Genomic DNA, 17,211 nt, shown 5'->3' on the forward strand with positions numbered 1-17,211 from the left:
AAACATGTCCAGCGATACAGCACTTATGGCCAATAATAAAAACAGAATGTTTAATATTAAAGTAAATAAAACGACATTATTATGGTTAATATCAATTTGTAATGAAGAGTAAATGATTTGCTTTTTTTTTATCGAACGGCCATAGTCAATACTTTCTTGATTGATGAAATTTAAAATTATGTTAATTATCCAACTGAAAATCCAAAAGTTCTTTTTCGTATAGTCTGTAAGTAAAAAATATGTAAGCGGGAATATTCACTAATACAATAGCTGTGCCATTGTGCCTCATAAAGTAGTTAAAGAATTATAGGACAATATGAAGTCCATTAAACTTATAGCCTGTTTAGATTTCCGCTACGGCAGAATGCGTTGTAATAGCATAGATGCAAGCGCATTTACACCATATTGTAACAATTAAGGATAGTAGCCGTTTCAGTTGACCGGGGTGACGTTTGGTGTAATGTAAAGTTGCATGTACACTCACTAACAAAAATAACAACATAAATTATGTACAGTCATCGCCAAATTTCAATTCGAACGTAATTAAAATGGGAAAAGGTACGGAAAACGTTAGCCTGGTTAACTAAATCTGCGAGTTTATATAGGTTTTTAGCGATACAGCGATTTGTGATATTACAAAATACTTAATGAGATTTAGTACAACTTTTATTTCAAGATATATAAAGGTAGTTAACTTTAGTGGAACACGAAAGAACACCAATAAAATAGTAACTATTAATTCTAATATTATATATAGTTCGTTATACTGTAGCAAGGTGTAGTTCGGGACAGGGTCCGAAATGAGTTGGATATAGTGCCATCCAAACTTTATGGCCGCTCGTAATATCGCAGATGTTCCGCACACGATAATTTTTGATAACATCAAGAAGGTGCGAGAGCGAGGTACAACCCTACGCACACTTTTCTCTGGACCAGGCACCTTTGACAGAAAAACGTTTGCACTTAACTCCGAGCCGCCATAAAGTTTGTAACACCAATATTATTTTTTTCCAGTTTGGATAAGCTTATTCAACGAAATACTTCCTATCGTTTGCACTAAATTATTAGTTGTCAATCATAAGGGAATCAAAAAATGGAACATAAATTATTTACTGATTTAAACATTACCAAGAAAGGATCCGGAGTTAGGCAACGAACCAAATATCTAGCTAGATTAAAACTAACACGTTGTTACTAAGGTGCAAACCTACGTAGTAAAATATGTATATTTTTATTGCTGTTATATTGAAATGTAAATGATGGTAACCCTGAAGGAATATAACCCCGATAAGTAAACATTGTAAATATTACGTTTTATAAAACGTTAGATTTAAGAAGCCTTAGTTATTTTTATGTTTTAATTCGATTTAATATTAGTCTTACTAATATTTAATATAATAAAATAGAATATATTGTCAAGAAACTGTTGTGATTGTTATAATATATATCCAAAGTTGCATTTTCATTAAAATAATTAGAAGTATATTTTCCATAGTGCTGCCAAAGTTTAATGATATAATTAGAATTAGTCATGTTGTTTACCTAACGAAATATTTTGAGGTTATTCGAGAATTTATGGATTGTATTTTGATGTGGTCGATGAGTGTAAATGTTTGAAGTAGGCGCCGGCACCGGATGCCCCCAGGCATTGAGGCAATTTGTGTGATTGTGTCCTGTACTTGTAAAGGATTTGTGGAATCACCAATTAAAAGAGATTCATATGAATATTAGTGTGTTTTACTTAAATTATATTTTTTATTTTATTTTATTTACTTAAATTATCTTTATCTTTCCATGTAGATTAAATAAAACAAAGGTTCCTATATATTACGTATTTATTTATATTTATTCAAAGGTACAATATATTACATCGTCCAAACTTCATTGCGCTCCAACATATCGTCATATCCTTTGTAATGACTAAGCAAATGAACTGTATGGTAAAACGGGTCAACACCCTACATAAAATACAAAATTAAGCATATCCCTTAATGTCTAAATTTCTAATGTAATAGCGGAAGTCAATACTGTAGTGTAGGAAATAATACGAATTCAACCATGGCATGTAGATTAAATAAAGATTATGCATTTCATAAATTACGTTTCATTGAGTAACATGTCAAATAGAAATTCGAGTAATCGAACGATTACAAGAAAATATTTACACATAAAATCTTAATAAAACATGTATACAATAAAGTATATAGTTATAAAACAAACATCCTTTAATATATATGTTATTTATGATAGAATATGATATCCGTCCTGCTAATATGTTCGACAAACTCTGCACTGAAGCAACAACGCTTGTTGCGAAGCTCCTCGCCCTCGGCCCCTTACGAATACAATGAAACGCTAACATCTAGCTAGAGCCTATCTCACAACTGACCTATGAGCATACATTAATATCACTAAGCACGATATATCTAGTACAAATCACCGATGTTGCCTTCACATTGATACTAACACAATCGATTCTTATACAATGCCAAATATCGATGTTAACCAACATCGAATAATCATCCCAATACCGAGTTATAACGGTTACCAATTTTGATAATCTCTTAGGCATTCATTTGCACCGATCAAGCGGAAAAAACCCGCACCTAAATAGTAAAAAAGTCGAAACCACATCAAAATTTAGAATTGTGTATTTCCTAAATGCGATATTATTCGAAAAACCTACAATGCAATAAATTCTATCATCATGAAATCGATATTTCAAACTCGTATGCATAAATCGCTAGCGTCAATTACTTTAACTATCTTATTGAAATTTCAAAAGTGCCTAATTATTATTTAACTTTGAGCTGAGCCGTAAACGATATTGGTGGCGTCTTGCTTTACGATCAAATTCCGTACCTTAAACGTTTGGCCACATCGGCCGCGAATATCTTTTCAAAAGATATACGATTTACTATCGCTCGTGTGTACTAACGAATACTAATACGCTCCGATGTGGCCGCGCCTTTAGTCGCTTAAAGCTGACCAATTACAAGCTACTTTGGCAACATTGTGGACGTTTGTCAAGTCAAAGATCGTGCGATTCTGCCTTTGAAGTTGTGTTGACCGATTGCTGCGCACACAAACCTTGCTAAAAATTACTTCTTGATGGAAATGTCATATAAAATTAGGCCAAACTTATTAAATAAATGCTTTGTCATGGAAAACGTCTTACATAATACAAAGTTTAAACGAACACTGCTGGATAAAAGGTACTTTTATGTCCGATGTGTCCGATAGTCTTTGTGGTCGTTGTTCGAGTACATTTGTGTATGAAGATTGTTTTAACTTGTGCAGATCACTACAACACTATTCCTGTTGCAACACTTTTAAAAGACCAATCTGAAAAAGAAATTCAATAATAATAAGCCCTCGATGCCCTGGATCACAAAGTCGAAGTCTCGAATCGAATTTTCTCCATTAATTTGTACAATCTTAGCAAATGCTTAACCCGAACTTTCATCGTACATATGAATAATAAATACATTTCCGAAAACTTAAGGTTTAATGGAATAATAAATAAATAATGGCCCACAAAATTTTGCAAAAAAAATACCAACTTACAACTACAAATTTAAGAACTCAGGTGAACTTTAAAAAATATATTTAAGACAACAGCAAATCCGGACCAAGATTACAATAGTTTGTGTAAACTACTATTTGGTCCAAATGACATAGAATAATTTCGAATGTCGTACAAAATTCATCGCTTGTAAAATACCAAATGTTTATCACTTCTTAAATAACTTAAACTAAAAGAATTAGCAAATACTATACTATATACAAAGTATAAAACAGATCCCTTTGATTAGTGAATGTTTTTCCCATTATAAGCACAATTTCAAAATTAAATGACATATAATTTAACGCCCGGACCATACACAGAGGGCCAGACTGCGCTCTGAGATTCTATCACGTCGTGACGTCATCACAGTTATATCGTGACGTCATTAGACTAATATATTCCTGACGTATCATACTGTGACATTATTACGACGTGACGTCATCTGATAGCAAGGGGGGGCTCGTACTACTAGGATTTAAAATGGTTAACCATGTTTTAGTAAATATTGTATCATTGTCAATTTTCAACACGAGAGAATTCCCGACAAGTCAATATTCAAATATGTATTCCTTGCTATTAAGCGAATAAAAATGTAGTCGACATTTAGCTCCCTTTATCTTCCCTCCCTCGTTGTATATAGTCCGTGCGTCTAGTATTGTACATAGAGTTTACATACTTAGCGAGTAAAACAGTTAACGAGATACAACAATCGTCACTATTCAGACAATGGCACTATGTTCAAGAATTTTAGTTAATAGATAACAATCAAATCTCTTAAAATCTCATTGAGCTAACGCGGAAATATTAAAGTTTTAAAAAGGTACATTTTATACACGAGTTAGTGGGAAGCGATTTGTGAGTCGAGGGACAACACGATTTAATACAAAATGACACTCGGCGCTGTGAATGACGTCATGTGACGTCTGACGTCACGTGTCTATACAAGTTGAAGACACACATTGAATGAAGAATAAGATTCTTACACATAGATAGGCCTTTGTATAATACTCAACACTCATCAACTAGAAATTACAAATTAAAAGAAACTATGTGAAAATAAAGAAAAGAAACATATTTTTGTTCTCATATGGTGAAGAAGTTGGTTTATTTTGTTAATTTATGTGCTATTTTACTAATTAGTAAACACCTATCTATGTATTAAAATCTTTGGTAAGTGGTAAAAAATAATTTTGTTACCATATTACAACACCGGCACCTTGTACAATAACCGATGCCAAAGAAGTACGTAAGTTAAACAGTGATTAGGAGAAAATATTAAAAGTATCCATTGTAAATAGTCGTGTCGTGTCGTGTCGTGTGGCACAATGGCGACAGGTTAGTCACACGTGTGTTACGTACGGTGGGTGCGAGGCCGACGCCATAAGTCGGAGGCCTAGAACAAACCTTTCTTTTTTTTATCCTTCTTATCCTTTCCATCTACGGTCCTGGAATAAAGAAAAACGGTAAATAAATAAAACAAATTTATTCACAGAAAATTGGCAACAGAATAGAGTTAAAAGATTTTTCTAAATAATCGTAAATTGGTGACGTTTTTAAGGTAAGATCGCATTAATTTCTTTAAAAAAAAAAAACTCTTTTTGTATAAAGAGGGGGAGAAGAGATTGTTTGCCAAGGTTTTTACCGATTGGAACCCATAAACACATTTTACGTTATTGACAAGTGGGAAATGACTATCCAATATTTGATTAACTAGTACTAACTGGGCTACCAAAATTTAAAGACAAAGCGAGTTGTATGGTAACCGTAAGAAGAAAGACATCGTGAGAAAGAGCAAGATCGTATAAGAGCGAGACAGTGTAAGAGAGTGAGCGAGAGAGAGGGGGTGGGGGGTGAAGTGTAGGTGACTGACTCCTTGCTGTTGGCCTCGAGCGAGCGGCGGCGCAGGTCGTCGAGCGAGAGGCCGGTGTCGCGCTCCCAGGCGGCGCGCTCGGCGTGCAGCGCGCGCTGGCGCTCCTCCAGCTCGTGCGCCTGCGCCTCCAGCGCGCGCCGCGTCGCCTCGTGCCGCCGCGCCAGCTCCGCCTCCGACTCCTTCAGCTTGGCGCGCTTCTCGCGCACCTTCATCTCGAACACCTAACACACCACACATATTGTTTCAGACATTTATACTACAAAGGTCAAATGAAGGTGACACATTAAACAGATTAAAAAAATAGAGTAGACATAGTTAACACTTCTCTTGAAACATTTTCATATAATCTCACTAATCTATTGATCTTCAACCACATGTCAATGTTATTATTTATATTTAAATTCATTGCCCAATAAGTGTGATTAACACTTTTTATAAACAAAAGATGAATCTTATAATTTTGTAAAATATTTTATTACATGTCAATACAAGGACTAAAACTAAACTTGACAACTGTTTTAGTACCTTTCAGAGAAACTACCGGTAAAAAAATGTTCACTTTGCTTATACCTAACGTAATGTAAATTTACCTGTTCCATTTCGCTTTCCATTGTCTTCATTTTAAGATCGTGCTCTCGTTTTTCCTCTTCCATTTGAGCTAACGGATTCCTGAGAACGAGAACAATCACATTATTTAATTAAGTATTTACTTCAATTTTTAAAACGTTACATGCAACGCAAACTTGATTGACAAATTTTATACAAAAACTTAAATTTTCTACAAATAATTAATACTTTTGACTATGAAATCAGTTGAACATAAAATATGTATTTAAATTTTCACAATAACATATTTACTCACACAGTTGTGTTTTTACTGTATAGGTCAAAGAAATCATGAAAAATACAAGAATAGTTGTGAATTTTAAAACTATATTTAGCACCAAATTATACTAATACAAATATTGAGAAAATGTTTTTTATACTCTACTATTCTTATCGTTTCGTACTAAATGCAAATATGACTGACACAAGATATATTTACATTTTTATTTTTGTAATGGTAGTAGTAATAACATGCCTATAGTACATAAATGTAAGGGAAATTACCATCCTTGTGTTGCTAAATTTGTTATTGACTGCCAAATAATTACCATTAGTACTTTACAAAACCATTTCGTGTTTTATTGACCTCCGTAAAGTAAATAAAAAATAGTGAACGAAGTTTTCAATATTTTTGTGCAATTCTTGACGTCGAGTCAAAAATGTTGAGGACCACTGTTTCTTAATAAACATACATAACAAAGTGAACATGCGTCACGCTACTTGCTACAGAGATATTATTATTGCATGCGAAATAAAAGTGCGTAAATAAAAAAAATGTGAATACCAAACATGCAACATATACGCTAACATGAAAAGCATTTGCTTCAGATAAGTAGAACAAAAAATTGAAAATCGATCCAATTAAAAAGTCACATATCTCACAGATAACTCGAGATATGTAACTTTTGTAGATATGTCGATATGTTGACCACCCCGTGCTGTCGAAAAAGTGTGTAATGAATGTAATAAACACACACAGACACACGCAGAGTTGTGTGCGGGGATGAGACTTACCAAACGGTCATGAAACTGTTCATCAGTCCTTGCGGGCACAAACTGAACACCAACACAACCATTGTTAACGTACAACACGTGGATGCGCGAACGCAACGCGCGACAGCGGCATCAAAACCACATACGTATTACTAACATTTATTCAGATAATATTTATAAATAACTATAGTTATTAGGGTCGATTTTATGATATATTGATGCAATCAAAGGGTGTTTTTATTTAATACTATGCTACTCTCTATGGTGCAAACTAATTTATGACATAAAATATTATTTTATTCATTAATCAAATTAATAATAATTTTACAATTTCCGTTAAGCTGAGTAATTTAATATATTTTTAGCGAAATCAATAATTTTAATAACTGTTTCCATATAACAGAAATCTTAATCCAGTTACTGTAATTAAAGAGAATAAGGGAAAAAAAAATCAATCCAACATTTCAGTTTTTTAACTAGGTTTACTAAATTGTTCCTTATTAAGCAAGCAACAATAAGGTACACCTAGTTAAAAAAAGGACTGAAGGATATTTGCTTTTATACCCTTCAATTATAGGCATGTATCAAATTATTTATTCAGTTCGCGAGCGTTCGGAGCGTCGTATTTCATATGTCGGCGCCAACATCGCGTGTCTATATCGGATATGAAAGCGACGTGAATTACACAGGTCGAATGAATTGTCATACAAATATATGCAGACATTTATGGAAACTTCGGTTAAGATGTTCAAACTCAACAGTGTGGAGTATTTTAAAAAATATAGCGCTATGCTACACATTTTATTCTTTTAGCATAGTAGTCATATTTCTGTATGAAATCTACACATCGAAAACAGCTTAGTAACCTATACTTTGATTAGTCAATTCTCAAAATATTAAATAGATTTTGATGCCACTCTAAGCGCTTGTTATGGTTAATGACACTTTATCATGGATGTTTAAAATAAAACCGGCAAATTTTAAAGTTCCATGATAAACAAACGATATGCAGTAAGATCATTTCTGCATGCCCAAGCATAACATTCAAATATTAAAGAATGTTGCAACTATAGACGTGTAACTAAAAGTATAGAAATGTTAAAAAAATCTGGTAGCTCACAAATGCGACAGTAAATTAATGAAAATATTGACCGCGTCAAAGGTGACCAGACATGCAGCAATGAAATTACTACGCGTGCACAATAACATAAGACTCTCATCAAATGAAACTCATTATATTTTAATTTAACACAAATAAACATCAGTATCGTGACGTTATCGTTTGAAGGTGTTATGTTACTGTGCACTTATAGCATTTAACACTTGAGTTATGAAATTTTAGACACACATTTGATTTTAACAATGATATTAACGTAACAAGTCTGGCCACCTTAAAAGCGGTGACAGCAGTACGTAAGGTTTAATTTGATAGTTAACTTACCAACCTTGTCAGTTGAGGTTGTTACACATGCCTTTTATAATTATTTAATTGAAAATCTAGTTATCGAAATGTTAGAAATAATTTAACTATAGTTAGTTCACTTTAGCATGACGTTAAAAATGTTCACCAAATATCTGATTCATATAGTTTTATTTATAATTTGACTTTTAGAAATTCAATTAGACGGCTAACCCTTTTCTTGTTAGGGTATCTGTAGAGATACATCAATTTTTTTTAAACACCTTGGGTCATCAAGGTTAATTGCTATGAATATTATTTTGATATTCGAAAAAATAAAATTCTACCAAGTTAAGGGCTAAACTATAAATATTCAATACTCACAACCAAAAGAAAACACAGACATAAATAATTACGTAAATTTTTGCACATCATTGTTAATTGAAGTTAACACAACACATAAAAATTAAAAGTGCTAAAAAGGTTACACCGCTAAATGTTTAAAATTATCACTTTTTGTTAAGTAAAGGGATTTTACTCGTAGATTACATTTTGTTTGTATGTTTAATTTGTTCATCCAATCATGCTAAAATAAACAAACCATTACTTCGTAACTTTAGGCACAATTTTAGTATTACAGAAGTCAAGGGACACACAGATATAGTGCTATCCAAACTTTATAGCGGCTCGCATCGACATCGCAGAACCCAATTGGTGTGTATCAAGTGCGAGCCGGGGTAAAGTGTGAACATTATAATATATCTCACTTGTTGGAGTTGATCCTGTGCGGCTTGCCGTCGTGCGAGAGGCCGGCCAGCTTGCGGCAGCGGTAGTTCTCGTAGTGCACGGAGCTCGTCACATCCTTCAGGTCCTGGAGGTGAGTCCTGATCACCATGTTGCGAAGCGCTAGGAAATCGCAGTGCTCCAGATTCTCCACTGAAAATGTTATATTAATCTTACTAACATTCGAAAATTTGGATGGATGGTTGTTTGTTTGTAGCCTAAACTACTGAACGGGTCTCGATTAAATTTGGCATAGATGTTATTACTTTGTTACTCGATTAAATTCTACACGGACGGCATCGCGGGAAAAAACTAGTATAACATAAAATATCGCCTTCAGCCACTTAAATAAAAGTTAATTCAAATCTGGTGTAAAATGTAATGCGTGTAATACTACAATGTGTTTTTTTATATAAAAATAGCTACAAAATGCATATTAACAATAGATACAATCATATTCCTTTGTTCACATCCAAGTCATGTGTACAGCACAATGACTAGATTGTGGTTTTGCTATTATCGTGCCTATTGTTAACAACACTTGTTATTAAACAAACAATGTTTGCGTAGATATACAATAGCTGGTCTGTACCAATCGATTTTGCCGCACTTACTTTACCCATAGTAGAGTTTTCAATATAAACACCTTTTTAATAAATTTTTAAAGCCAAATAATGCCAATTTCATATTTTAAAAATTATCTTAGACAACAATTCCTTTGTTTCTTAAAAGAGTAATAATCTTACTAATATTATAAATGCGAAAGTTTAGATAGATAGATGGAAGTTTGTTAGAATTTATAGCCTAAACTGCTGAACGGATCTTGATGAATTTAGCCATAGATGTAGAGGATAGTTTGGAAGAACACATAGGCTGCTTGTTATTTTTTTTTAATTCCACGGGAACGGAGTCGCGGGCGAAAGCTAGTACTTAAATATTCGAAAGTATTTTTTAATTAAAATAAATATGATAATTATTAAAACAGATAACAACTGCCACTCTTTAATATACTAAACGTAAGTTAGACGTGGGTGTACCTTCAGCGATGCCCCAGGGGTACTTGCGGCCGCGAATGCGCCTTCCCTCGGCCTCGATGACGGTGTTAGCGCCCACGACGGCGAAGGGCACGCGCGCCTTCAGCGAGCGCGTCGCCTCCGCGCCCTCGCCCTCCTCCCCCGCGCCGCCCGCCACGCTCGCCCCGCCCGCCCCGCCCCCGCACTCCGGGAACTCGTAGATCTTGATCTTGTGTTGCGCGATCTCCTTCATTATCTGTCCAAATTCACAATATTGCAAATTTTTTTATTTTATTTACTGCTAACAGACTGTTATGCCACACAAAAATGGTCGTAGTCTATACATATATATCTATACTAATATAATAAAGCGTACACACAATAATTTGTGACGTAGGACGTCAACAATCACAGCATATTTTTGATACAATAAGAAAGCCCTATACTTTCGACACGCTTTAGGATATATGTTTTCACGCTATTAAACTAGGGATAAATAAATTAGAAAAAAACGTTCATGTGAGAAAAGCACCATACATTACAAGATGACAACTTAAAGGAAGCAAGGCTACCATGGTAACGGTAATCATTCTCCATTTAAAGTCAAAGGCCTTCTTTGTTATTTGTGCATTCGAATTTTGACATTTGCAATTAAAAATTTCACAAATGTAAACAATTAAAAAAAAGTTTATAATTTCATGCTGATAAAGTCGCAAGCTGCTATATGTGTGTATCAGATTGAAGATGTATCTACAATACTGACCTGTTCCTTAAAGTCCTTGCACTCCTCCGGGGTCATGGTGTCCGCTTTAGCGATGACCGGTATGATGTTGACCTTGTCGCCGAGCCGCTGCATGAACTCGACGTCGAGCGGCTTGAGGCCGTGTCCGCTGGGCGCGATGAAGTACAGGCAGCAGTGCACGCGCGTGTCGGGCGGCGCCGCCTTGCGCGTCACGCGCGACTCCGCGTTCAAAAACTCCTCGTATTTTGATTCCACGAAGTCGATTATCGGTTGCCAACTAGAAATTAGAATTTAATAAGAATAAATATTTAATTATACGATTATGGTGTAAGAACATTTGAAAGTTGTAAACTCTTCTAAAACCTGATCTTTAATCAAATTTTACAACGAAATACAAAAAACCAAGTTTTAAATACAAAAAGACTTAAAACATGAAGAAACAAGTATAGTAACAGTGAAATTGTCAGTGTATTACGGAAAAAGTGAGTTGAATATGTTTTGAATTTTAAATTCATATGACAAAGTTAAAGAACATAATGTTGAACACGCGTAACCATGACCTTGATTAGAAGCAGCTTAATTAGCGCAATTATAATGTGGAAATGTGGAACATATGAAATTTTATTTACACACTACGTGAACATTTATATTAACGTGAATAATCACTGGCAGGCGTACCATACAATAAGCCTGCCATACTTATTTTAGTACGAAGAATGTACTTGTACTTAAACGTCATTTAGAAATGTAAATGGGCGCGAAAATTGGGAGAAAAATAGTAAAATGTAAGGTTTTAAATTTGGAATAACAATATCCTAAATAGCAAACATTATAGACGAGAGAGAGAAGAGGCATAATATAATATAAGTACGATAATATTAACTAAGTACGATTTTTAATAAACACTTTCTCTTTAATTTTGCGAATGTGCAGAAAGTATATGCGTAAAAGATTCTGTATGTTCCTGTTAAACTTGTTTATTAAAACCGGATTTAATTTAATTTCATATACGAGATTGCAATATTTAATGTGTTACTATCTATGTTTTAAATTTCTAAGGCTCATACACATTCTGTCTTATGTTCTTGGTAAAACTTTAAAGAATTAGGTATAGTGTAGTGTATAAACATTATTAAAACTGACCAATTGCTGTTGTCGACAGCATCACCGAATCCAGGTGTATCGACGATCGTTAGTGTTAAATTGACTCCGTTTTCTTTAAGTAAAACGACGCTCGTCTCCACTCCCACTGTCTTCTTGACCCGCAACGACGGCCCTGGATGTTTGTCTCTGTCGTACACCTCGGTCAGAAACAACGAGTTTATTAACGTCGATTTGCCGAGGCCTGTTTCACCTGAAAATTATAACAAATAAATATTACTGACAAGGTTAAAGGTTAGTGGTCGTTGTAATACAAATGCAGAGGTAGACATCTTTATTTTTTTTAATACCAATCAGGTATTTGTACTTACCAACAACCATAAGTGTGAACTCAAACCCTTTTTTCACAGCCTTCCTGTACACCTGGTTGGGGAGATTCGCGAAGCCCACGTAACCATCTAGTTCTTTGGTCTTTGGTTTCTCTATCTTAGGTAATTCCGGTTTTGGAGCAACTGGAGGATGCTCGGGTTTCTGAAATCAAAAAGAAGAATTATATCGTAACAGTAGAATAATGGGAAAATCGGAAAACATTTTTAAGTAATTTTACTTTGTTCAAGATTGAATTTTACTGAAAGCAATGTCAAAATATTTACTTCAACGTCTTAACTAATGATCATTTACGTTATGCTGGTCGCCAATTAAAGCAATTGATGTTTGTTTAAACTGCATTCATACGCATCAGACGTTGCGTTTCGTTAAGAAAGGGCAATAATGACAAATAATCATTTGCTATGACTTACTCACTATTATCATTAAATATCATGTGCTTACAGCGTGCCAGGCAGTCAGTCTAATAAAGTACATAATGGTTTCAAATAAGGATCTTGAATACTTTGATATCCAACGAAATTTTGAAACGACCAACTAGTATGTTTCAATTTGAATGTATGTTGTTATGATGTCGACCATGTCTTTAATGCTATGCGACAAAATGAATGTAAAAAACAAAACTACGGTTGATTAGTATATGACAAATTATATACCTTAATATTGTCTATATTCCTAAGAGATGATGGCGGCGCTGTAGTGGGTGGCGGGGGAGCGGGCATCTGCGGCGGCGCAGCCTTGCCGGTATCCAGCGTGCTGTTGATCTTGATCCCATTAGGCTCATGGTGGTTGTTTTCGAGGGCGTCGGGCAAAGTCGCGGACCTCTTGGCCAGCGCATCCTTGAGCGCGGAGGGTGCGACGGGAGGTGCGGGGGGCGCACCGCTCGGAAGGCCCGCGCTGCCGCTCACTGACTCCGACTTGAAGAACAGCTCACGTTTACTTTGTAACTGTAAACAATAATAATTTTATTAGTGTCCAGTTTCACTGACAGTTTAAAAAATAAATGTTGTTTTGTTAAGACCATTGGTAACCGAGCTGCAAAGGTTAATATCGTACTTAATTATAGGTTGGATAATGGAGTACAATCGCCGAGAGAAGCCGTAAATCGTACAAAGAATTGTGTAGCGGCGAGAGGCAAGAGCGACTAGTTAATGTAGTAGGTAGGTGGCGCTTGTCCGCAGTCCGCGCCGTGGTCGGTCTAGTCGGCTCCGAGCCGTCGGCGGCTGACTCATCGACACCAAGGCGACCGTGTAATACTATACATATCTGTGTCAACATTCGAGAGGTTTTAATGATTAAGCTACTCAAAGTGTGAATACTTTGTAAGTACGTAATTACCTTAAAACATTAATACGTTTCAACTTTTCGCAATAACTGTATTTTATAGATTTTTCACACGATAAATCAATAACAAATTATAGCAATTGTAGTAACGCCCGTTAAAGGTATTGCAAATCGAATGTTGCTGTAATTGTGTAGCACGTAAAAGCGAAAGCGCCTTATAATCGCTCTCGCGTATAGCTACTTGATAATAGGAGCAAGAATCGCGAAAGCGGTGATTCACGCGGAACCCGTAATTGTACACGTGAATCATATTCGATGTTCATGTCTGCTAGAGAGATGCAGCTTAAGATTAGCTATCGATGTTTTCAAACGATCGGCGTATAAACGTACATGAATGTATGTAAAGGTATAAATCATTTGTAAGTTTTAGAATTCCTATTGCACAACTCTTGATGAGGATTTGTATCTATACCTATGTGTCCGAACATTTTCGCAGTCCAATGCAGTCGTATCAAATGTTGGCATCCGAATTGATACTTTGGATACTTCTTTCATTAAAGTAGATTTAGTAAACTGAATTCGTATATACCTTTGACAACACTATAAATTGTTTACGATTAACGTAAATCGCTGGACGTCCACTCTTATTTTAAAACGGGTTCGTCAAGATTAATGCGTGGAACTTTTGTGTTCTAGAAACCACGATTATCGATCTTCAGTAATCGATATAAATCGATGTCGATATCCATGCGTATGCAATATCGATTTCCCACAGCTAGCTCAAGCCGTGGGTTCCAGGCGCTGTGTACTCATCGACATAAACATTGCTCACGAGCAGATGGTAATTAAACGGTTTTGAAGTAGGCGCATTCACTGGGGGTATTCGAGCGGCTCATTTGTGGAGCCAACGGACGTGCATTGACGGCCTGAATAATATTTACACAAGGAATTTCTCTTTGTTCATTCACATGTCAACAAAGTTATAAAAGCTCGAACTGATGTATTTGAAATACAAGCAAATTAACAAAGTTCAATTTGAAAGTGATAAAGCATATTGTCGGTTCCTGTTCGAAGCACATAGCCTGATCTCTTTTACCTTTTTGACTCTAGTAAGCTCAGTGCGAAGCATTATTTGTTCGAATGAATGTATTGGATTCTATCTCGCTTCGCCAACATAAAAACATCCTTGTACATCGTTCACATACAACGCACGTTCTAGAATGACGCGACTGCAGAAATAACATAAACTTGTGCAGTTTAGATAAGTACGACGACCGTACGAGATCGCGGCGCTCCAGTCTAATTATATCTTAGAGAAATCATCCAATACAATGACATCATGTCACACAGTAATTACTGTCTTTGTTGAAGCTGTCAATAATATTTGTTTATGGCATTAGAATAATTGTATGATGTTTAAAGTATCACCGGGAATAAACTTTGACAAAAACTACAATTAGGGAATATGATCTAAAATAATCAAAGTGATTCCAAGTTATTCATCAACTATGATATGATTAAAATCATCATCATCATCATCTCCCCTGCCTTATCCTACTCCCGTAGGCTCGGCGCACCGGGTTTTCGTCCTCCAAAGCACTCTATTATCCTATATCTATGACGTGATTAAATTATGAATGCAATTTTCCATCATTTAGAAAATAAGAGCAAATCACACTCAAATGTTTTTAAGAATGGTTCACAGTGCACAATTAAAATAAAAACAACCGTGGTTTCGAATACATGACTGATTTACTAAACGCTACATAACAAAATAAATTATTTCTAAATGTACCCGAACATGTTAATTTAATTAAAATTACTGTAACTGTGCACAAGTACAGCATGCTATGAGTAACGACATCGTAAAGAATGACACATTAACGGTCAGTTACTCATCAATGCAAACAGCAACATCTTGGCCGAACTAAAATTACCATTTCTTTTTTGATGAGCCAAGTGAAGTAAGTATAAGAGGGTTCACTCATGTGACAGCTATAGAAGCGCAGTAAACGCAGCATAGATTCGCGACGCAGCTGGCATAAGCCACACTTCATGTTCCTAATGCTCTTGCGCAAACACCTATTTAACCTCGAGCTACTACTAGTGAAAACTACGACGGCCAGACTCCTGCATGAGAATTATCTTCACTCTGATCACTTTAGTCATCTGGATCTCTTTCATCCGGTGTTTACCATAGCACGCGCATTGTACCAACGTAAACAAATGCGACACGATCACGATATCGTTAAGGAATTTGTTTGTTTTCATATTATAAAAGTTGAATTTTATTTGTTTACATGTACGTTTATTTAACGAAATTCAAGCAGAAGATCTCACGTCAACAATTAATTTATACAAACATCTTCATGAATAAACATCATAAACTTACCGTAGTATCTGTCTCAACTTTTTTCTTCTCACGTCTTTTAGTACTAAACCTTTTTTTAATGAGTTGTAACATTTTAACACTATTCACGATGAAAACATTTTATTTCTGTCACTCGACTGCGAATTGAGGTAAACTGCGATCAGTCATTTCGACGTTCAGGAGGAAACTGAGCGAAATCGTCATTGTAACCTTCACGGTAATTGTTTACTATAATACAGCAGTCATAGTTTTGTCGAATTTATGTATTTTACATTATTAGTACGGAGTGCGGACAGTAAACGCGCACCCGACCACACTCGACATGTGACTAACGCATCTATTCTCTTAGGTAACACACGATAAGCCCTCGCCAATGGCACGACGCTTACCTCTTTAATCGCGTTTAACAACACACCACGGTTTAAAAGGTTTACTGTTACTATCTTATCGCAAAACAGTCTTTATCAATATGATTTAACGTTAAAGAGTTTGGAGTAAGACTATAAAGGGGTACAAATTGGCAAGGAAGTAGCACAAATTATGACTAAGTGCAATTAGCTACAAATATAAGTTGATGATTGTAATATACTAAAGAATGCCTTCATTAACAAATTTGGGTCTTCTTATCTTCGTAACCGTCACATTTATTGATACCAGTAGGTTGCTAAAAATCAATACGGTTTACAGCAAGCACATTAAACTATTCAATGAGACAAACAGTGCGTTGTCCAATTGTAACGAAAATTGTAATTAAGAGGTTTTAATATCCGGATGGCCACTCCCTGAAGATCAATAGCGTTTACACGTTTGATTGGATACGTTAGAATGACCCGAACCGAGTTATTGCGGTGGATGATCACCGAGGTGGAACTCTGTCGACTAAATGAATCGTTACTAGTCTACAAAGTAATATTTACGCAACTTTTTTACATACAATTTTAATTATTACGACAAATCCTCGACTACTATTTATTAATTGAAAATCTTTCTTAATAAATCTTAATAAAATATGGAGAAATTAATAATGCGAGCTTATTTATGTCGACCACAATATTTATGTTTCAAAAGAACTGCACATTGTTCTGAGCCCTTTT

General features: G+C 35.3%; 1 protein-coding gene across 7 annotated transcripts in view; it reads right to left on the reverse strand.

Annotated features, from left to right (window-relative positions):
- Positions 1-1,817: 1,817 nt before the first annotated feature.
- Positions 1,818-17,211, reverse strand: part of LOC106100591 (septin-7) — a 42,739-nt gene continuing 27,345 nt past the window's right edge. For 5 of the 7 annotated variants that reach the window (XM_013279499.1, XM_013279495.1, XM_013279497.1 and 2 more), the window contains 10 exons: positions 13,119-13,409; positions 12,447-12,606; positions 12,118-12,328; positions 10,996-11,251; positions 10,257-10,488; positions 9,204-9,372; positions 6,029-6,107; positions 5,439-5,659; positions 4,973-5,013; positions 1,818-3,345 (listed from right to left, as the gene is read on the reverse strand). In XM_013279499.1, coding sequence (XP_013134953.1) covers positions 3,305-3,345; positions 4,973-5,013; positions 5,439-5,659; positions 6,029-6,107; positions 9,204-9,372; positions 10,257-10,488; positions 10,996-11,251; positions 12,118-12,328; positions 12,447-12,606; positions 13,119-13,409 — 1,701 coding nt within the window. In that variant the 3' untranslated portion in view covers positions 1,818-3,304. Of the gene's footprint in view, positions 5,014-5,438; positions 5,660-6,028; positions 6,108-9,203; positions 9,373-10,256; positions 10,489-10,995; positions 11,252-12,117; positions 12,329-12,446; positions 12,607-13,118; positions 13,410-16,138; positions 16,411-17,211 lie in introns of those variants that run through there. The other 2 variants (XM_013279498.1, XM_013279493.1) reach the window with 2 other exon arrangements.

This window comes from Papilio polytes, unplaced genomic scaffold, assembly GCF_000836215.1.
Source record: "Papilio polytes unplaced genomic scaffold, Ppol_1.0 DF824047.1, whole genome shotgun sequence".
In the NCBI taxonomy this organism is placed as follows: Eukaryota; Metazoa; Arthropoda; class Insecta; order Lepidoptera; family Papilionidae; genus Papilio; species Papilio polytes.